Below are 24,206 nucleotides of genomic sequence, written 5' to 3'. Positions count from 1 at the left end.
GGGGGGGGGGGGGTTGTTTACTGTATAATTATTTTCCTGCTGCTTTTTGTATTCCACCATGTTTGCAAACTATTAATCTAACAATCTAGGATGGCTTATTGTGAGTGTCACCCCACAATATTTAATTTACCAGGGTAATTTATACATCATCATACACTTTACAGGGGGAAAACAAATGTCTCCATGGTAAACCCTCATCTAATTTTACTAGTAATTCAATACAAATAATTTACTTACATCCTCTGATTCAAAGACATGGCAGATCATCTTGTACTGCTTCTTTCCCTCCTGAGCACCTGGTGTGGTTTCTATACAATCTTGAGATGCAGATCTTGGCATTCGGCGTCTTGCCATTAAAACAACAATGTTACCAATATCAGCAATGTAAGAGATTGTCCGTAGTGCATGGTCCATCATTGTTTCCTATGAATAAAGATCAAATCACAAAAGATCACAACACATTATTTTCTGCAAACTAATTTACACCAGTGGTCAGGCTATGAACATTAAAAGTGCTTACGCATTTTTAGCAAGTAGTAATGTAATAACTACAGGAAAAGGTGTACCAGCAAATTAACAGAAGGAATATTTTCCTTTCCTACTACAAGTTCCACCAGAACTCAACTCTGAGCCAACATTGTCCAAAGCCTGCTGGCATATCAACACTTTTGCAGCCCTCACTAGTTCCTCCTGCTTACCTCCACTCATTACAAGACACAGTAAGGACATGGAAGTCAACAGGACCTTAGCACTCAGTAGTTCTTTCTGTCGACCTCCACATCATTACTATATCCTGTAGTGATGGCGAGGTCAGCAGGTGAAACCACTGAGTGCTGAGGCCTTGCTGACCTCTATCTCACTACTGCGTTCTGTAATGAGTGGAGATCAACAGGAAGAACCAGTGAGAGCTGCAGGGGCCCAGGAGATCAGCACTCCTGGAAGTGTTGGTTTTTGCTCAAATTTCAGCCAGTAAATCCTTTTGATTAGAGAGGCGTTCTGCAGTCAGGTAGCAGCAGAGGGAGTTATATACTTTTTTTTTACAAGGGCAGTTTTTATGTGGATCTTGAACTTGCTGATCATGTTGTTTTTACACAATCTCACTCTCCCTATTGGGTTTTTTAAAAATATTTTAATGTGCATTTTCTGCTTTAATTTGATATCTCTTATATTTTTATATCTCACATATCGTCCTTTCCCTGCATTTCGTTATAAAGTATACTAGTTCCACCTTCTTACTGCCTGACCTCACCTCTGAACCTGGTCTGATCCTACTGCAGTCAGAGGTATCAGGAGTACCGACCTCTGAACCTAACGACTTCCCAACATGGGGAGCTACTTTCTCTGCTGAATAGGAGCTTATCCAGCCTGAAGGACTTTGTTTTCACTATAAAACCTCTCCACCATTTCCAAACAGCTCACATTTCTTTTACATAGTAAGATATGACTTTCACATTCTTTTTTATATATGCCAGGGAACCAGCGACGTTGTAGTGTAGATGAGGAGATTATGTGGTCAGAAAATATCCTATCTTTGCTCAGCAGGCAGAGAACAGGTATAAATCACTGTGTTATCTCACTGGCAGCTCTTACTGCTTTTATTTTCTCTTGGTTTTCTAACTGTGGCCTTTGTGTCACTTTGATTTGTTCTCTCTCAATATTAGGAGAACGCTGACATTCATGTACCTGCAAATATGTACAGATTATCTGAAGGTTAGGATGGAACCTAATGTATTTATACAATTCATTGTGGGCAGATGTATTATGGATGTCACAGTAAAGGTAAAAATGAAAAATTCCTGAATTCTAATACTTTACCATCACAGAAAACATATATTGAAGCAGACTTTTACAGCAAGGTAAATACACTACACTTGTGGCATGGCATATATTTTATCAAGTCAAAATTGTGTTCACCGCTGTTTTTTTGTAGAAGAAGAGAGAAGAGCTATATTTATGACAGAGGCTCTTGTAAACAACTATATTGTACAAAAGGGTAATCGGGGTGACATCAATATACCCTGACTAAGACTGGTAAATATGTTTTGTATCTTTTGTGATTACCTGCTTATCTGCTGGCTGAGGGAATATAGCAATACAGATCAATGTGAGGAAATGGACTGAGCTGACTGAAGCAGGAGTCATGATTCTGCAGTTGTAATAATACACATTCATCCCCTCCTAATTTTTAGGACTGACAACTGAGTTGACATGGGTGGATGTTATCAAGCCAAGAACTCCCCTTCCCAGAGGCTATAGAACCCATAGGCTAATCCTAATACTGAGATAATGCTAACACCAGCCCTAACACTAACTCTAAAGCTAACCTTAAGGCTAACCCCAATACTAACATCAACCATAAAACTGACCTTAGTGCTAAGCTTAACCTTAACACTATTACTAACCAACTGTTTTCTTATTAAGCCATGTGATCACCATGTTAATGCTGGCATAGTGATCACATGGCATTGTTGACACAAAAAGCCAACCCTGACCTTAATGCAAAACCTAATCCTAACCATAATGCTAACTTTAACCCTAACACTAACCCTAACTCCTGTGATCACCAGGTCAGTTCTAATATGGTGACTACATAGCTTTATTGATAAACAAAGTCATTCATCACCTACCCAGTACCAGTGATAACTAACTTTGTTTATCTGAACACAATGAAGAGCTGGGAAACCTATATATCCTCTGAGATTTCTCTGGGTTTTAAGAAGGCTGTGGTTGACCAAAATGACACCAGTGACCCAAATGTGGCATCTCAGTTTTTAAGGGAATTTCATTGTCGGATGTTGTATCAGATAACTGTGTAATAAGGACCAACATTTTCACAAAACAATAAATCTGTTAAAGAAATTGAAATGAAAATATTTCTACATTGCATGAAGTTTGCAAAACAAAGTAATTAAATTGGAATGAATCTCTTAAAAATACTTATCTTTGTACCACAGGATATAATTAAATTTTTTTTTATCTTCCTATATACGTGGAGTATTTATATGTGAACTTTCAGTGGAAGTGTGTGCACTCCAGTGACAGCTAAATGTCACAATGTCACTGCAGTGACATGCAGCAAAACATGCCAGTGTATGTTTGTACGCACAGCTGATTGTAGTCCAACTCAGGAGCATGCAGTAAACAGTAACAATGGTGCACGTGAACTGAGTAAGCATTGTCACCCTAGGAAATAAAATGTCTGTGGGTATACCTTGCTGGTAGGAGAATTAATTACACTCATCCCCATAGTTAGAGCCAACATGTGACACTGAAACTGTCACGCGTCAGCTCTATTGATCAGGAAGTGAGCGGACACATACCGTTGCTCACTCACTTCCCGATCATCTCCCTGCAGAGAGCAGTGACTATCAGTCACTGCTCAACACAAGGATTCCCCCCTCCCTTCTCGGATCCTCCAGCACTGACTGGAAGTACAGACGGGGGAGGGGGCAGGCATAGCTGGGTGGATCTCAACAGTATTGTCAGGATCCGTCCGGCTGCGGAGCTCTCAGTATATAGCGAGCAATAGCCCACTAGAGTGTGGAAAATAATTATTTGATCCCCGGCAGATTTTGGAAGTTTGGCCACTTACAAAGAAATGAAAGGTCTATAATTTTTATCATAGGTGTATTTTAAATGATAGAGACAGAATATCGACCATAAATCCAGAAAAAACACGATACAAATAACTCAACTCGAAGTTTCAGCTCCCTCGATACATTTTCTATAGGATTAAGGTCTGGAGACTGACTAGGCCACTCCATGACCTTAATGTGCTTCTTCTTGAGCCACTGCTTGGTTGCCTTGGTGTTATGTTTTGGGTCATTGTCATGCTGAAAGACCCATCCATGAACCATCAACAGTGTTCATCCAAGATTTTACAATACCTGGCCCCATCCATTGGCCCATTAATGCGGCAAAGTCGGCCTGTACCTTTAGCAGAGAAAAAGCCCCAAAGCATAATGTTTCCACCTCCGTGTTTGGCTGTAGGGATGGATTTCTTAGGGTCATAGTCAGCATTGTTCTTCTTCCAAACCCGGCGAGTCGGGTTAATGCCAAAGAGCTCAATTTTTGTCTCATCTGACCGCAGAACTTTCTCCCAATCCTTCTCTGAATCATTTAGATGTTCATTGGAAAACTTCAGATGGGCCTGTACATGTGCCTTCTTGAGGCAGGGGACCTTGCGAGCGCTGCAGGATCTAAATTCATGGCGGTGTATTGTCTTACCAATGGTTTGTTTGGTGACTGTGCTCCCAGCTACCTTGAGATCATTCACAAGCTCCTCCCATGTAGTTCTGGGCTTATCCCACACTTTTCTTATGATGATCCTTACCCCATGAGGCGAAATCGATGGTTATTTTGTATTCCTTCTATGTGCAAATAATCACTCCAACAGTTGTTTGCTTCTCACCGAGCTTCTTGCTGATAGTCTTGTAGCCCATTCCAGTCCTGTGCAGGTCTACAATCTTGTCCCTAATGTCCATTGACAGCTCTTTGTTCTTGCCTATGGTGGTGAGGTTTGAATGGAAGAAAGAGATTTTATGGACAGGTGTGTTTTATATACATAACGAGTTGTCGTTCTTAAATTGACAGGGCTAATCTGTGTACCACATAGCCAGTCTGTGGGAGCCAGAATTATTGTTGGTTGGAAGGGGATCAAATACTTATTTTACTCACTGAACTGCAACTCAATTTATAACGTTTGTATCATGTGTTTTTTTCTGGATTTTTGATTGATATTCTGTCTCTATCATTTACAATACACCTATGATAAAGGTTATAACCCTTTCATTTCTTTGTAAGTGGGCAAACTTACAAAATCTGCAGGTGATCAAATAATTTATTTCCTCACTGTATATACTGAGTTTTGGGTCACGGGAGGGCGTTAGTATATGTCCTCCTGTGACCCTAAAGAGAACTATGGGATAAAAAGGTTACCCCATAGTTCTCTTTTTAGTAAAGCAAGAAATATTTTAAATGTTTTCATTTTTTTACATTACAGAAACATGTGCAACAAGATATTTGGTTTAAGTGTTTGGGTTTACATGGTTTTGAAATGAAAGGTACAGGGTTTGTGTGTATATATTTTCTTTATTTATCATACTCCAAAACAATAAAAAAAAGAAAAATAGATTTTCATTTTTGTCAGCCAGGTAAATATAAACTTTTGCATATAAATACTTTATACTTACATTTCAGATTAGTGTATAGAGCTCACGTGTTTTCACATGTTTACTTGTCTGTTTATTTGTAATTGCTATTTTCACGAAAATAAACTGTTGTTTACAGGGCTCAACAGCACAAGCTCAAATTTACATAATTAGCTGAGTGATTCAAACCTCCACCTTCCACCTTCCTGACTGCTGTGCTCAGATGGGGCCATATATAGTGTCAGTCATAGAGAGTCTGAATGCAAACACCTTCTGATATGCTTTATCTTAGAAAATCCATAATGCGCTGCTAATCCTGCCACTATATTAAATGCTTATTTATAAAATAAAGATTTTATGAAACTAGTAAAAATGTTTAAATCAACAGTTTAAAAACTTAAAATAAAAAAATCAGACCACAAATCGAGATAGTTTTCTGTTAAAAACACAAAAAAACAGTGCCAATGTCCCTCTAAGGTAAGATAGATCTAAACTACACCATCTAAATGTGATTTCATGTTTATGTGAGAAGTGCAATGTCAGTCACAAATATTTACCATTTTGATATTTCTAATTCTTTCAGTTCTGTGGATTTATAAAAGAGCTCATGAAAAGTCAGCCCCCGAGGCATTAGTGTCACAGAAATACAATTTGCTAAGGAGGTTCTTCAACTAGGCGCAGCTTAACATCAATTCTCAAAACAATTTCACAGGAGTTATAAAAAAAAAAAAAAAATTTACCAATACACCAAGGAATAAATTGAATGTGCCTGTGTACGTTTGTGTTCCCTGCCACAAGGGAGACACCATTGGGAAATTCAGACAATCTTTATCTGGCAAATTAAAAGCACATATTTTGGCCCCTAACAATGTCAAGATGTTTTGTGAGTCCCATGTACATGCTGTAATCTAGCACAAAAGTCAAAAGAGCCACATGAATTTATATTACAATGGTGCACAAAGATCAATGTTCACTGTGCAGACACCCAAATCCAGGGCCACGGTCATGGGACAGTGTCTATACACACCTCCAAACTTTCTGAGATGTATTTAGGCAATGGACACATCCCCGCCACATCTACAGCTATGCTGACCATTAAGAATTGGTCTATTGGTTGGTTGATTGATTGGTTAAACACAAACGGTTTTTGTTTTTTTTGCCACTGGTTTTCTGTTATACCAGCTTTTTAAAATAGCAAAGGTGTTAGTACATAAGAACACTTCTGGTAGTTAAATAGAACTCTCTCATAGATACAGTATCTGTACATCAGACCTAAAAGAGGGACAACTGAGAAGGAAAGTGGGACTGGGGGATTCCACATGAGTGACAGTCCCTCCAAATGAGGGACAGTTGGGAGGTATGTCCATAATATTATCACTTTAATTACTGACATACATGCTTCACACAGGTTGTGAATGCTTTCCCTTAGCCAAGCAAAGAATACATGTAATTTAATACTAAAAAGATGACCACATTAGTACCTACAGTGGCAGGTGCAAAAAAATAGCATTTCTTAAAGTGACCCCTGTCACCACAGGGTCACTTTTAAAATAAGGCCAACCCTGCAAAAGCAGCCAATCCCCCCTAATTTCTCCACCCCACCACTTCACTGCTCCCTGGCTGAGGTACGTATTCCACGCTTTCAGGTGTGCAAATATCTGTTTCTCCCACAGATTCTTACAGATAAACAACCACTGTTTATATGTCTCAATTACTCAGGGGTAAGATTTATCAGCCAAAATCTTGTCTTTGCCCTGTAGCTAACAGTATTTGACTTATCCCACTACGGTCTCATTGTATTAACAATCAACACTGATAAACCATTTTAATGCCAACAACAGGCAGGCGGAGATGGGAACTCAGGTGTTGAAATCTGACTACTAGGGCTCTATTTATAAACAACTGGCCCTGTGAATCTCTGTGAATGTATGTTCTGCATTAATGGATGCAAAAAACAACATTTCTTGTTATGTTTTCTTTATAAATCGAATGTTTTTTGAATGTCATCTTGTAATACCTATTTTAGCCATTTGATGGAGATGAGGAACATAGGAAGTACATATTTACTTACTTCCTATGCACCTCAACCTCATCTATTTTGGGTACAAGGTGGTGCTGTGGAGCATAGAGAGTAAGTATTTACTCCCTTTGCTCCTCAACTTCATTTAGTGGCCCAAATTCGGTATTACAAGGTCACATTAGAAAATACATTCAACTTAAAAAATATAACAAGAATGTTTGTTTTATGCATCCATTTGCACAGAACAAACATTCACAGAGATCTGCAGGGCCAATAGCTGTGCAAATTGTTTATACATAGAACCCTTAACGTCTCAATGAGCTATAAGAAGTTAGTTCTTAATTAACCTGCCAGCATGTACTCAGAGCCTAAATGTCAGTTTTGGACAGACTGACCCTTAAATATGAAGGCTTTTTTGTGTTTACTGTATCACTGATTCAGTGGTATATTGAGTCTCAGGTCAAGGAAATGTGTAATTAGAGTGGTAGATCTGCACTGGCCAATATTCTTTTGTAGTTAAAGTTTATAATAATGTATTTCCATGCTTATACTTTTCTTATTCATGTATGCTGTGACAGAACAATTAATAATTCAGCCAAGCAAAGAGCAGCATTCCCACAGTTCAGTTCAATGAAGAATGTCAGTTGTATAAGGAACCATATTTCTGGATTTGTCATGGCACGTAGATCAATGTACTCAAATACTGCTTTCTGCCCTGCCTGCTGACAAACAATCTCTTACACTGTGCTTGCATTATAAAGCCGAAGAAAATGAAATGAGTCAAACAAAGCCCCATCAGCTAAAGTTGAAGGGCTACAATTAAGTTCCCACTTTGTGATAATAATTGACCCTTGCCATAATGTCAGGCTATACTTAACACAGAAAAGAACAGAAACACAGTTTCACAGAGTCAGACTTCGTAATGTGGGCTACACACCAATATGCTCAACAGCTGACAGACAGACTGGCATCATGAGGGAAATAATAAAGTTAGCCTGATCTTTTCTGATCCCTTTTATTTTTTCTGAAATCACTTTTGGGTTTGCATCACCTACATCTAAGCTGCCCATACACCTTGCGATCATAGGACGACACTTTTCGTCCGATGATCGAACCGTCGTATGATTTTCGTACGGCGGCCCCATCCTGCCCCAATTATCGCAAGGTTGGATCAGCGGTAATTAGAAAAAAAGTACCTGGATGAATTGTGGTAATCAACTGCACGTATTTTCGTCTGCACATGTACAGTGTAGATCGTACGAATTTTGACGTATGGAAATCGCACCAACCTTGCGAAAATCGTACGCCCAAAGTTTTCTAACATGCTGGTTAGTCAAAAGTCGATCGATTGTACAGTATGTGCGGTTGTACACTGCCCATCAATCTTACGAATATCGGCCGATATTCGTAAGGTGTATGGGCACCTTAAGGCAAGAATTTTTCTACCACAAATAAACAGACCACGTTGCCATTTTTAGAGAGCAGCCTAATGTGCCATGTCATATGATGTAAAAAAAAAGGAACTTACTACTTTACCAATAAAAAACACAAACTCATTCAAGTTATCTCCATCCACTGTAACCGAATCTTTCCATGTAGAGAGTGTGGATGAAATCAGTTTTGGTTCTGTGTCAACTACATGTAAGGTAATAAATTTACTACCACAAATGAACATACCACGGCACCTTTTGTAGAGAGTAGTCAATGTCATAATGTCATATGAGAACCACAATGTCCTTACTACTTTATCAAAAGAAAACACAAACACATTAAATATATCTGCATCTACGAATCTTTTCATGGAGAGAAAAAGAAAGAGTCTTTCAAAAGAAGACCTGTAGAGTGTTATTTCATTCATAAAGATTAGTAGTTAGCACTGCAGAGGTAGACTTTTACACAGAGTATTTATGTTCCCACAAACCATCGTGTAGGATGACAATATGATCTCAAGGTTCCTATATGAAAATGTTCCTTGCTACGTGTGTATACCTTCCAGGGAAAGAACATTCAAGGAATTTTACAATAATGTCAGACACTTTCCTTCTCACCAATTAATGGGTAAAATAAAAGCTAAATACAGAATAAGTGTTGTGTATTAAAATTGATAACAGCACAAACTAGCATCTACTACCATGTTTACTTTAAAGGCATTGTGTAAAGAGAAAAAAACATGAACTACCCATTTGCAACACACCTGTGTATCGGCATTTAAGACCTTGATCCTTTGTGTCGATATGAAAAGATCAACTTCTGTTAACATCTGTGAATCTCCTTCTGAATTCTAGAATGGAGCAGGTAAATAGAAGTTAGTTCAATTCAAAATTCTAAGTACAGTAAACTGGGCATGTTCACTGTATTATAAACAGAAGTGAAATGTGACACATACAAAAATATTTCATGAATTCACATAGTAGGTTAGTTGGTGGCTATCATGAGAAGAAACAAGAAAGCCAAATACAACTGCAACAACTAGAGTGTAAATAACTTGAAATTAAATTAATGGGTAGATTAACCATTATTGACTAAAGCAATTTTTCACTTTCGCTGTGCATCTTTCAATTCACTATTTTGATGATAATGATGATAATGATGATGATGGCATGATTTGTAATTATTATGATTTATATAATTCACAATGATTATTTATAATGTGCTTCTTAATGTGAATATGTCCCATGACATAGCTTTCTATTATGATGAGTCATCATTCAAACTGGTAAAGAGTTGTGAAGATGATGATTTAAACTTATATATCAATGTTTAAGTCCACTGAACTATGCTGTGATCATATTCAGATGACATTGTTTTTAAACATTATAAGTTATAGTTATAGAGTTATAAAATGTAAACAGTCTTTCCCAACCTGGGGGCCATCTGGGTTCATCTGGGGTGCCATTCATTCAATTAGGGACACTGTTTATCCAGTATTTTTGCACAGCATCATGCGTTTCCATGATGCAGGTAGTCAGCTGCCAGCACCATGGAAAACTATGGAGCTAATCAAGGATGGGCTGCATTCATTGCTGCCCTAGCATTTGGAAAAGAGGAGAGAGGAAAGTCTGTACCTGGAGCCTGCCTCTGTTCCGTCACATAACCTCTGCCATTCTGTTGCAGCTGCACTGTGTATGGGGTAGGACTTTGATGTGCAAGGGGGACTGAGGACTTTGATGTTAAAGAAGGGGGTGCTAAGTACTTTTATGTGAAGAGGAGCCCCATATTAGACTAGGATGCCTTGAAATTTTGTATACTATTAAAAGTTGCCATCACTAAAAAAAACATTGAGAAACCCTTATTCTAAAAGGAAGATAATGTGCTGCCTACTTAAACCAGAAGGCATCATTAGGGCACCATTGTCATGCATTTGAAACATATGTTAAATGCAGGTCAACAAATTCACATTAACGTCAATGGTGCAGTGTGAATGACAGCTCTGAGGCTGCGTTTGAGCTGCCTTGCTTTTCTTTGGACCCATGCCCTACTGTGAATTCTTTGCATTGTAGGTGAAGCAGGTCAAACATAACCTTTTGCTGCATTTCACGTTCGAACGCATACATTTGATCAGCACTGTGTTTGAATGCAAAACACAGCTTTTGACAACAATGCCCATCTACACAAGCCTTTACCCACATAACATGCACTAGAAAATGTTGGGATAAGGTTTTGGGATATAATTTGGTTGCGGTAGTGGAGACTAGCACATTTCAGTTTTTAGATGATAAATGTTAACAAAAACACATAGAAATTCAGGAGAAGCACATGCTGATCTCGTGGGAGGAAGCTGCAGGTCTGCTTGCTTGACTGAGAGAACAGAAGCTTGTAGGAGGCCAGAATTAGAAAGAATGGAAGGAAAAAGAGCCCCCCGAAAGAATAACATGATATACATCTCAGACAAGGCTTGTGTAGAAAGTTCACAACGTCAAATCCAGTTTTGTGAAAGACAATACATTCTATTGATATGATGTTAAATTATTAGCAAATCTTTACATAAACTAAATAAATACATTAAAAATACAGCTTTGGGGGAAAGAGATAAAAAAAATAGTTTTGCAATACAGCATATTGTTATCAAGTACGGAGATCTGCTCTGGCACATCTTCCCTAATTATCATAATCTCGGAAGATAAATGCCATGAGGCATAAAAACAAAGGCTCATGGGACATTTTTGGAACTGTTTGCTAGTAAATGACATCTCATCAGTCAAGGCACTTATCATTATGTAGTGTGAATGAATGAGTCCAAATATAGATGGGGGATGAGGAGAGATAGTGGCATATTGGGGATGGTAGGGAATGGTATGATTTTGTGTCATGAAAGAAGTTTTTTTTCTGATACATTTCTGATGCTGAAAACTCACACAGTAAAACATTATTATTATAGATTCATTTTCTACATCTGCTCTGATATAAATGGTATCACTAAGTACAGAAAAACACTGCACTGACTGAAAATGGCACGTTACCATAGTATTCATTCTGGAAAAAAAAAATGTGCCACTTTCTAGCAGGTTAAGAAAAGAAACCTAAAGTACAAGTCTTATAATTTGTATTTGAGACTACCATGAACAATTGGAAGTTTTTTGTTTTTTTTAAAATAGAATGAACCATATTGTGCATTTATAATGGTTAATTTAATAAATGAGAATTATGGGATGAGTGAAAAACACTCATCCCCATAATTCAAGCCAACCTGTGACACTGCAGCTGTCACAGGTCTGCTCTATTGATCGGGAAGTCAGCGAACACATACCGCTGATGGCTGACTTCCCGATCCTCTCCCCGCAGGGATTCCGACTCTCCCCTCTCTGTTTCTCCAGTGCTGACCGGAGGAACGGATGGAGGAGGGGGCAGGCACAGATGGCTCTGCCTCTAGAGAGGCAGAGCCAGCTGTCAATCAGCCCGCTATATGTTGAGTTTTTGGTCACCGGAGGACATTAATATATGTCCTCCTGTGACCCTGAAGAGAACTATGGGCAAAAAAGGTTGCCCCATAGTTCTCCTTTAATGGAGTAGATAGTTTCACTTAGCAAAACAAGTATTCTTTTCAATTATTAAATAATAGGAAGCTCCAATCATCCAATCATGTGCAACAAACATCCTTTTTTTCCCTACTACATGATTGGGTGTTCAAAGTGAACAAGATTCCATCTTATTTACTAAGCTGAGTGAACATACACTTTGATAGTGAATCAATCCCATAATGGTATTGTTATTGTTCTTTGCTATAAAATTATAAAAGGATATTGTCTCCACAAGTAAATACTCTCACGATATACCCTGCAAGCGGGAGATGTGGGCAGTGTAGACCCGAAGTGCACAGTTTGCAGGTCAAAATCCTAATGATGTTTCAGAATCAAAATCTGAATTCCACAGACAACATGATATGCCCCTGGTGCCCACTTATTGTGTGGCCCTCCAGGATTTTGGTGCTTACTCAAACCAGTAAAGGAAAATATTCTTTAGACTGACTTCAAGTAGTTAAATGGTTTTGTTAATTTTTTACAATAGTCTTACTTTTTTCTGTGCTATTTTGTGTTCCCCTTGATCTTAAATAAGATATTTCTTGATAACAGAGATATCAAATACGGCACAAGTAATTTATAAGGGGGTTGTAGGGTGCATAAACATGGAGGCATTTATTTGTAAAAATGTTGTAATAGCAGTGATCTCTAGCAGTTTCATGTAACCTCTCTCCAGTCTATGACTTCTGAAGCATGTCTCAGGTCTCCAACATCTCTTGTAGCATGTCCACAGTCCCAGATCCTCTTTTTTTGCATGTCTGCAGACAGTCTCTGGAAGCTTGCTATGTGCTATAGCATTACATTCACTAAATATTCTGTGTAGTTCTTTATGGATGCCACAGCCGCACTTGAGGTCCCTATAGCAAATAAGTTATTATCAAACAAATATAAATATGTATATATTTATATACAGTACAGTATATGCGATGTGTAAAGTCTGTCAGAAGCAGGCCGAGCGGCTTTCAGCACGGCTCAGCTGAGCTGATGCATATGCGTTCGGCTCGGCTGAGCCGCTCGGTCATGATCGGGAGCTGTACGGGCTATTGTGAATAGCCCGTACAGCACCCCTTCGGTTCTACTGAACCGAAGGGGTCCTGGGGCCAAAGCTAGACGAAGGATCGGCCGAAGCTACGGCCAGATCCTTCGGCAGCTTCGTGAATAGACCCCTTAGTTACAATTGCTTTTCTCCTCTGCTATGATCCACTTTGCAAACTGCTCTGGAAAAGTGTGAGAGCCTTTCTGTGTGCACTGGAGTTCAGAGTTGTTCTCTTGCGATTAACCACTTTGTGAACTCCACTGGAAAGTGCCTGTCTTTGGTATGACCCGCTGTATGAACTCTGCTAGAAAGCTATTAATTTTTCTTTTTGATATTTTGTTTTATAAAAGTTATTTGGCCTTCTATCTTCTTAAGGACTGTTTACCCACTAAGACTCTTTCTAGGAACCAAAAAGACACCTAAAATTATCAGGTCTCCACGCAAGATGTTGACCACAGTTTAACATGCATGGATGTTCTTTGCACACTGGGCGTACACATCCGTGCGCCTTGTACACCCGTACACAGCCGATCTCGGGAGGGGCAGGTGCTGTGTGTGATTGCGCGCAGCAGCCTGTTCTTCCCTATGGGAGGATGCAACTGTACGTTGTCATACACACACCTGAACTGCCCATCCATGTGGGTAAGGGTGTCCGCACTTGGACGCATGAATGACACGTACAGTCGCATCCTCCCATAGGTAAGAACCGGCTGCTGTGCGCAATCACACGCATCACCTGTCCGTTCCGGGATTGGCTGTTTTCGGGCATGCACGCCGCACAGACATGTATGCCCAGTGTGAATAAGGCCTTAGGGTTTCTCTTAGTGTGGCATACTCGTGTTTTAGTCATTGTATTTTACCAAAAGAAAAAGGCATTTTAATGATTCCAGGGGTCTGCACAACTATGCTTCTCTGCATTTGCTGTCCCTTTGCGGAGACCTGAATTTTTAACACATAACATCCCTATTCCCTGTACTCACATAGAGAGACTTAGGATACAATTCCAAACACAGTGAGTTTGTTCTACTGGCAAAGAGTCATGTAACTGAGCCAAAGTCAATGCCACTGTTTTGTCTATTGTTACCTAATCCAAGTTAAGTTCCATAAAATATGTGCACACAGTAATATACTGTATATAAATATATAACTAGAAACATTTTACTTGGAAAAGAAAGTACAACTGATAGAGAGACACAGAGAGCCATGTGATTGCCTCAAGAAAGACAGCACTGGAATAGGTAGCAGTGCCCTCTGGCTCCTCTCATTAATGAGATATCTAATGCAGTTTTTCTTAACTCTATGCAGAGTGGATAGTCAGGAAATTCATGGAGATGATACTGCATAACAGAAGCAAAATATACCATGTAAGCTAAGAATATTTTATGTAGATTTGACTATTCTCATATTTATAACCTATGACAAATTAGCCCATGCAAATATATAGGGCATAATGCACAATGCGCAGCTGTTATGGCAGAAAGGCAAATATATTACCATCAGAACAGTGTACTGGTAATCATATTTAATTTAATAATACTGAATTTAACAATTTAAGATCATCTAGACTAGGGTTTAGAGGTTAATCAAGGAATTAAAACAGCGTATCCACACATTTACTGTGTCTCAGCAATAAAAGTAGAACTGTAGGTAATTTTAGAAATGTACCACTGCTACATTATATTGTTAGAAGGTAAAGTGCATAATTACAAATGCAATTCAGTATTTCGATATATTTAACAATACCTGGTGTTCCTGCCAGTGCCAGACACTCCCTTCAACAGGATTACGACACAAATTCAAGTGTAGTAAAATCACTGCAGAATTGTTCCCCTTTTGAGCGCTAGCTAATCACGCAGGATGTGGAGGAGGGTTCTCAGCATTGTCACCACTCAGAACTCTCCTTCAGAATGCTGGTTCCGTATCCTTTCCAGGCTTTATAATTGACAGAATTTCACTGTCTACATCACCTGGAGAAAAGACTGGCAAAAATAATGCTAGTCAATTTCTCCCATCCCTCCCCCAGGCTCTTTTGGCAAGAAGAGCAGTGTAGCACCTGAAATTATGTCATAAGGGCTATTAAGAGGATTGCAACCTGCCCTGGATAAGGTAAGTAAAAAAAATGCAGCAACCATTCAAAGGGGCAGGGAGAACTGGAGATTATAATAATTACATATGTACAGATATTTGGCAGGACCACCTTTGACTGTAATTACAGCTTTAAATCTTTTAAGATAAAATATACAGGCATTGCACATCTAAATTCTGCAGTTTTGCCCTTTATTTGCAATAGAATTACTTTAGCTCTTTCAGGTCAGCTGGGGATTGCTGGTGGACACTAATTTTGTCTTGTCACAGATTCCCAGCTGGACTGGAGAATGGGCTTCAAGTTGGATATTCTAACATATTCAGGTTGTTGGTTTTAACTCACTCCAGTGTAGCACTGACTATTTGTTTATGCTCATTATTTGGCTGGAGAATCTCAGCCCCAAATCATAGGTCTCTCCCAGATCAAAATGTAATTTCCACCTATAACCATTTTGCCCTCAATCCTTACTGGCTCCCCAGCCCTTGCTGATGTAAAGCATGGAAAAAATACATTGGAGTAGCTGAAGTACCCCCTGGGGTAAAAAACTACTTTCACCAAGGGAATCCTAGGCCGTAAATGGGTAAAATAACTGGAATTAACTGAAACACCTAGCTTGCAGCAGCAGACATTCTGGAGCACAGGAGCCAACTCTGTATTCAACAGGTACAACAGGTTAGTAGGCAAGTATAATGAGTTCCAGTAAAACTTATAGGCACTGGGAGTAGGTGTCCTTTAACTTGCACAATGGATATAGACAGGACAACTCTGCTTTACTTTTCATCCCATATTTTGCAAGGAGGAAAGTTTAAACCACTAAAGTGATTTTTGCTGGCAAACAACAATGGCTGAAAAAACCATGATATGGCCCTACCCACTGCCACTACTAGACCAATTGTTAACATAAAACATTGCTGTTTTGATATTTACTATTATTAATTATTCTAATAATTAGACAGGGAGCTTTATGCAGCAGTGCCGTCCGTCCGTTTTTTTACTACGGGCGGACGGCAAGAGGTTAATAACATTTAGGCTTCATGCAGTTACTCCCTGGGCATTAAGATGCCAACAATTAAAAGGGAAAATCAGTAGTTAAAGGAGAACTATGAGATGAGTGATTTCCACTCACCTCATAGTTCTAGCCAACCTGTGACAATGAGACTGTCACAGGTTGGCTCAGTAGATCGGGAGGTGAGCGAACACATACCAGGTTCGCTCACCTCTCGATCCTGTCACGGCTCTGTGCCGTGACAGGGGGAGGGCTGGATTCCCCTCTCCCCGCTCCGATCTGCCAGCGCTGACTGGCGGAACGGACGGGGGAGGGGGCGTGTAAAGCTGGCTCTGCCTCTAGATAGGCAGAGCCAGCTGTCACTCACGCAGCTGGGCGGATCCCGTCATCTACGTCGGGATCCGCTCCGGCGTCTCAGTATACCGCGAGCTGTAGCACGTGATATATTGAGCTTTGGGTGACGGGAGGATGCTAGTTTGTGTCCTCCTGTTACCCTTAGGAGAACTATGGGGAAAAGCCCTGACCCCATAGTTCTCCTTTAACAATGTCCCAGTATTCATGTTTAAACGCTATATTCGCTCCCATTAGAATTTCTAAACATTGTTCTTTGAGCAACATTTTAATTAGCATTTTTCCATGATAGTAACTTCAAAGTTAAACTCCACTTTTACTAAAAGTAAACTGAGCTTACCCTAAACTGAGCTTAGGGTAACGGGAGGACGCTAGTTTGTGTCCTCCCGTTACCCTAAGGAGAACTATGGGGAAAAACACACACCCCATAGTTCTCCTTTAACTAGCAATTTGTCACCACTTCCATGAGGTGAAGGTTCTATTTTAATCCCTTCAAAAAAACACCTCTCCTAATAAATAAATAAATAAATGTAATGACTATGTACATGTAAATAAGTCTATTTTACAGCAGGCAGAGAATATAATAAATATCTTGAACTAAAGCACAGTGAAATTTGCACTCAAATGTATCAACATTATTATTTTACACATCTTGATGAATCAAATGAAGCCACAGAAAGTCATGATTTCGCCCCATTAAAAAATATGCCACATAGGTACAAATCAGTGGAACAAGAAATCTATCTGTAAATAAGTCCAGGCCACACAGCACAGGTGTAAAAAGGAGCGTCATTTGATCACGGCAATCTGTCTTTTGATCTATTACCTGTCAAGCAGGAGATTTGTGAGCTACATAAAAATGACAGCTCATTTGAAGTCACAGTGACGGATACAACTTTTATCTCTATTTAGATGTCATGTATTACATTTCTGCATTAATTTACATCCCCGCACATGTTCAGAGACAAACATGCTGCAAGATCTACATGAAAAAACATCCCTGATTTTGTGTATCTGCAGGGATAGGGGTATAGGCACACATCATGTATATGCAAGTCATATTAGGCATTAAAAGCAAAACATAATCAGGAGTCATTAGTGTGTGAGTCAAGGAAATCAAGCTGTGCACAGGCATTAGCCAAATAATAGCACCACTAGTATGCAAGTCATTTTGGGATATTCATAATTAAAATCTGTAACTCAATTTATAGTGCTACATAGATTGTGTCTAGTCTGTGCATTGGGAATTCTATTCTTGACCATGCTATAGTGACAATATTGTTCTTTGTATAACTGCTAAAAAATGGAGCTGTGTAACAAATATGTAAGTAGATGGAAGGTTCCAGCCTTTTAGACATTATGAGTCACACTCTAAAAAATAAATGGTCCTTTTCTTGAAACTAAAGATCTTTATCCTGGTGTTTAAAGGAGAACTATGAGCTCAGTAAAAATCACTCAGCCTCACAGTTCGAGCTTCAATCTAACTCACAGTTCAATGAAACTGTCACACGTCGGCTCAATAGATCGGGAAGTGAGCGAACAGATACAGTCGCTCACTCACTTCTCCATCCTGTCCCTGCAGAGAGCCGTGACTATCACTCACAGCTCCTTGCAGGGATTCCCCCCTCCCCTGTCCGATCCTCCAGCGCTGACTGGCGGAACGGACGGTGGAGGGGGCGGGTACAGCTGTTTCTGCCTCTAGATAGGCAGAGCCAGCTGTCAATCATGCAGCTGGGTGGCTCTCGACAGTGATGTCGTGATCCGTCCCGCCTGCGGCAGTCTCAGTATACAGCGATACTGAGCTTGAGGAGAACTATGGGGGAAAGCATTGACCCCATAGTTCTCCTTTAAGCTTTGTAAATTGAGCCTTTTGTAAATAGTCCTGTAAAAATCATACATACAATTTATATTATGGCCACTCTCCTTCTTAACACAGACATGCAGATTTGACCAAGAAAAAAATATATACTCAGCTCCTAGGATGCAAAAGAAACGTCACCAGGTTTGCTGAGTATGCTGAGTATTGCGCTGTCACCATGTTGTATTAAAGGTAAAGGACAAACCATTTGTACAGCTGCACAAGGGCCCTTTGGGACAATGTGTACTAAATGTGGGTGGGGTGGGTGCTGGGATTACCTTTCTATCACATAGACCTGGACACTGCTTATTCTAGGAGAGGTAAGAAGAATAGACATTCTCCATAGTGCCCGTTTTCCCTATATTGTAATATCCAAGTGGTGTTGAGCAATGAGAACTACCCCCCAGTGCCTGTCCAATCAGCACTAAGACATGCAGAATGCTTCTTCACTAGCACAGTGGCGTAGTGGTTAGCGCTTCTGCTTTGCAGCACCAGGGGTCCCTGGTTTGAATCTCAGCCAGGTCACTATCTGCAAGGAGTTTGCATGTTCTCCCTGTGCTTGCGTGGGTTTCCTCTGGGTACTCCGGTTTCCTCTCACACTCCAAAGACATGCTGGTAGGTTAATTGGCTCCTCTCTAAGTTGGCCCTCTATGTATGCATGTGAGATAGGGACCTTAGATTGTAAGCTCCTTGAGGGTAGGGACTGATGTGAATGTGCAACTATGTAAAATGCTGCCTAAATTGTCAGCGCTATATAAAAATGCTGTAATAATATTTGCTCATCACACCAACATTTATTGACACATACACAATCAGGGTGAGTTTTCAGGCGTTATAAGATATTTGAAGAGGCACTATGGCTAAGAAACAGGCCGATAGTACACAAGAAAAAACTTCAGTCCTGGAAAATGTTGTAACCGTTAAGACTGAACTAGCTACAGTAAATAGGTTGTGGGACACTGGTGAAACTAAGGCCTGGCAATGGCAAATAAAAGATTTTACATATACTAAAACTGCTATAAAATTAAAAACTATTTTTCAGTATGTTTTATGCCTTACTGTATACTGGTTTCTTAACTGTTGCACAGTTTCTTGCCTGGAGACCCTGTCAGTAATAGCACTTCCTACTTCAGGCTGACAACAGTAAACCACTGCCTTACAATCACCAGCAAGGTTGTCAGCCTGCCATGCACACTCCTTTAGTTGGCAGTTGCACTGCCTATTGGGTTTGCAGGAGGCATGCGCAGATCTGATAGAAAACCCAATGGTCAAGGCTGACTACACTGCTAATTACAAACCAGTGGCTTAGCGTTGTCTGCCTAAAACAGGAAGTGCTGTTACAGGCAGGATTTCCAGGTAAAAAAAAAAAATTTGCTTAAGAGAGTTGTATGAGTAAGGCATCATGCCAAACAAACTGAAAAATCCAATTAGGGTTTGCAGTTTTACAGTTTGGGTTTGTTTTACAGTTTAATAATAATGATGTAATAACATAACGTTGGCTGTAATATAAATCTGATGACAGTGGATATTATAAAAATCCACTTTTTCATTGGATCAAAGCAAATTCAAAGTAAAAGCTTGTGTCCCTGAAACCAGCAGGAGTGTAATCACATTACACAACCATGCTGGAAGTGTCCCAATGACCTCTTTTATTTATAGTAACATGTAATAAATATATTATGACTTAATTTCCCATATCTACTGCAAATGAGCCTGTGTTGCTGTTTAGCTAAGTATTTTGTTACAGGACGATCACCATTTTCACTTAGGGTGCAGCGGGATCACCTTCAACACTGATTAAGCTAGCCAAGCTGGCATACCGTATTTAAAGTTAAAACATTTTTTAAATTTTGAGTAGAGTAGAAAATGGTTAGAACCTCTCCCAGTTTTTTAGTAAATGTCCTGGGAAAGTTGCCTTTGTGTCCTGTATCAAAGCCACAACAGGAAATGAGTGGAAATCTCCCAAGAGTAAGGAGAAATAACCTCTTACACAACCGTCACCAGAACAAGCTGGCCCTATTGGGCATTCTTCTCTACTCCTGTTCTGGAGGCAGGGGCTCTAATTCTTCCCCACTTTAACCAAAACCAGGCCAAAAAGTTTACACTACAGATACATTTAAAACTTGCTACTGAATTGATTGTGATTCCCATTATTTGACTTGCTTGTAGATACAAAGGGTGCTGATTTCACTTTGTTTGTCCAATTCCCTATGATATGTCACATACAAAGACTGCAGATGACGCCGTGTGCAGGAACTTGTCTTTATTAATTATAGTTGTTCAGTGCTTGTGTGCTCTTTTACCAGAAAATGACATGGCAAGCTTCCAAGTCTACCAGATCTCAGTGGCGTATTAGCAACCACTTCCTATAAGGATCTGTATATAACGTATCTGTGTTTCTTGCCTTATACCTTTATTAACTGGCCTTTATGAGCTAGACATGCATTTTCTAATATCAGTGCTTCTTCATTTGCAAGACTGAACTGCTATTCGGCACCCCAGCCATTTATATGTCTAGTTCCTACGCAGCTTGATATTCCTCCTGAAAACGAAAATGAAAATGAAAAATTGAAAACGATGTTTTGGTTATGCAATGAAAATGCCTGCTACTGGCTTATATAAGAGGACAGTGACCCTTAACTGATCTGACTAGATATCAAGGGAACTAGCTGAAGGATCCTATCAAACTAATGTTAAAAAAGATAAATATGTATTTTATTAAGTCACAAAACCAGTCTACCTATCTACCCTTCCTTTGTAATAAATGTGATTAATGTAAGGTTTGTTACACACTCAATCTCCTACTGGTGGTTACACAGCTTATTATATTGGCATTTACTTAACCTGTAAAATAGGAAAATGTTGTTGTAATAGGGTGGGTTAGGGTTAGGATATTATGTGTATGTATTTGGTGGTTTTGTGACACATCTTTATTCATTAATGCAGACTTCATGCAGCAAAGTTCATAAATGCTTACTTTATTTCTCTGTTTGCTGCTGCATCCCCTTGCTTCCTGCTTTTCCGAACCTTCGGTCGGGGATCCTGCACTCACAACCTAATTATCAGTCCCTAGATTCCATTCATCAGCCCTACATGTCACATCATGCATTGCAGCAGAGCGCCCTGTTTTCTGTGTGTTGTACAATGGCAGCACCCTCACATCAGGATGAAATTGTACATGGGAGCGCGCATAAATGGGTGTCCACATAGGACCCCACAAGGAACACACCCAGGGAAAGGAAAGCTGGGGCAGCGTTCATGGGATTGGCACAAACAGAAGGAAAGGGAAGCTGGAAAAAAAGGAGAGGAAGCAGACATCCACAGATAAGAAATGTCTAATATCAGTTCAATCAAATAGATATATATCTTTATTTGCATTAGAATTGTGGCTTTTTGATAGGATACTTCTGTGTTTTTAAATGAAACTATAGAGATACCTGGAATCCAGCCTCCATACATAGTAGTACAAATTATTCAAACCTTGTCTAACTGATCTAGCCGTCATAAACTAAAACCTGATTGGATAGTGTGAGTTACAGCCCTTTGGACATCATCATTGCATTTTGAACTACCTTAGCAAACATGCTCAAGGAGTATATTTATTTAGAAATATAGCATATTCATTTTTTTTAATCATTGCCCTAGCATGATATGACATGAGCAATGACAAACAACAATGGTTTTGTTAGCCAGATATTATGGTATAACAGTGAATAACTGTTGTTTTTGATGAAATGAAAAAAGTCAATGCAATGGATTTCATTACACATATGAAATGCTCCACACACCGCTTTTTTCTTGATTTTAGCAGCCTTCTGCATCCTCTGAGTAGATGGCAACGCATGTCAAAGAGAATAAGAGAGTGTGAACAGAGAGAGAGAGAAAGAAAAGAGTAATCTATTAGCGTACACTTCGAAGAATTTGACAAGGAAGCCCACACAAAGACCAGCTGTTATGTTGCTAAAAATGTGATAACACCCAAACCGTTTTATACCACATGATTTAATATAGCTCTGACATTACAAGCATGCTGTTAACACTCTTGCCAATTTAAGCAAAGGTTAGAAACTGCTGCATTAGACTGACATTTAAGCAAATGGAATACAGATTTTTTGTGTATAGCCAAGAAAATGGAATCATTGTATTACCAATTTAAGGTTAATTACTATAAGCCAAAACATTGAAAGAGAAATTCCTGCTACAAACTATTTAGTTTTGGGTAGAGTAAGGAAGAGTTAGATCCTCTGAGATTCCCCCCTCAATTCATGTTCTGATTACATGTCAAGAAGGGAAAGAAAATCGCCAAAAATGAGGGAAATCCCACCATTGACAGTTGGCTTAAGGATAGGTTTCACACTGGGAGATTTGCCCTCATTCTGTTCTAATGACAACTGGCAAAGGTGTGATTTACCCTCAAATTTTGTTCCAGTGACAGATGGGAACTGAGGCTAAATCGCTAAAATAGGGACAAAGGCAGCAGTGAAAAACAGAAGATCAAACCTTCTCCACAATATTCTAAACTAAAAAATTTTTGCCTAGAATTTCACCTAAAATTAGCTTCACAGAAAGATCTATATAGTTTCCATTTTAGACCTCCTTCTGAAAAAGGCAGAACACCTGACCTACATACTACTTCCAGGGCACTGGCACACAAAGCATTGAAGCCAGAAAATCAACATGACAGCCAAGGCAGCTAACATTATCGGAAGGAGGTCTGTAAAGTCAGCACACACATTTCTTATAGAGTGGGTTTCTTTTAAGACCAAAATTATTAGATATTTACTGGATATGTCTACACATATATTCACTAATAAAGGGAAACATGTGAGAAAAGATATATGGGAGCTGTTGTTTCCAACTTGGCTCCTGTGCAGGTTTCAGGACTACCATTCTGATTCTTGTTTCACTATCTTGTAAATCCATGTTCAATATGAGATTAAAAGTCAAACTAGAATTGTTATCCCTTATAGTCCTTTCTTTATAGGTTTCCTTTAAAGTGGTGTAACATTGCATTTACATAAAATGCAAAATTTACTGCAGCAATGTTGCATGGTTATTTGTAATATCCAGGCAAAGTATTGCCAAAGGCTCCAAACTCCATTTAGCTTTTTGCTGTAGAATCAGAAATTTAAATGGAAGAACAAATACCCACAGACTGAGAATCTAATAGGAGTCCTGCCTGTTTTGTCTTGGGCGGCATCTCTATTTTGCAGTGACCTGCCTGTATTCCAGCCACCACACCTCCACTGGGCCCAACCATAGAGGAAAGTAGCTTACCCATACCGAACTTGGCTCATGTACCCACAATGGCCACTTTTGTCTATGACAGGGCCTTGTACATATGCATTTGCTCAAATACAATCTGTAGGAGAACAAAAATTGCCACAAGGCTAAAGATCTGTAACTTAATGTACAATTTTCATCAAGGTGATGGAGGGGTGAGATAAGGGTTTTTTTTTTTGGTTTAATATATTTTTATTGTTATTATTATATCATGTCAACACAATTATACCAATTTCATAAAACTTATAAACATCTGTTTGTTATTTCCTAACATAGATAAACACATTCTAGCTAGCAAACATCTAAATCATTTCCTTCCATAACAAACGTTACCCATTCCTGCACCTTTCTTAATTCCTCAATCTTCTTTCCCACCTCTACTATCATCTCACCTTCCA

The 24,206-nt window shown here is 39.3% G+C and overlaps 1 protein-coding gene across 2 annotated transcripts in view; it reads right to left on the bottom strand.

Moving 5' to 3' along the window:
* Window positions 1-24,206, bottom strand: part of APBA2 (amyloid beta precursor protein binding family A member 2) — a 136,902-nt gene that overhangs the window by 56,348 nt on the left and 56,348 nt on the right. Inside the window, exons 5-7 of one of the 2 annotated variants that reach the window (XM_018552284.1) lie at window positions 22,314-22,349; window positions 9,365-9,451; window positions 238-423 (exon numbers count right to left, since the gene is read on the bottom strand). In XM_018552284.1, the coding sequence (XP_018407786.1) occupies window positions 238-423; window positions 9,365-9,451; window positions 22,314-22,349 (309 nt within the window). The remainder of the gene's footprint in view (window positions 1-237; window positions 424-9,364; window positions 9,452-22,313; window positions 22,350-24,206) is intronic. The other variant, XM_018552285.1, reaches the window with a different exon arrangement.

This window comes from Nanorana parkeri, unplaced genomic scaffold (genome assembly GCF_000935625.1).
Source record: "Nanorana parkeri isolate BGI_ZX_2015 unplaced genomic scaffold, ASM93562v1 scaffold82, whole genome shotgun sequence".
NCBI lineage: Eukaryota > Metazoa > Chordata > Amphibia > Anura > Dicroglossidae > Nanorana > Nanorana parkeri.
The sequence above is the reverse complement of the archived record's forward strand: the minus strand, read 5'-3'. Positions and strand labels throughout refer to the sequence as shown.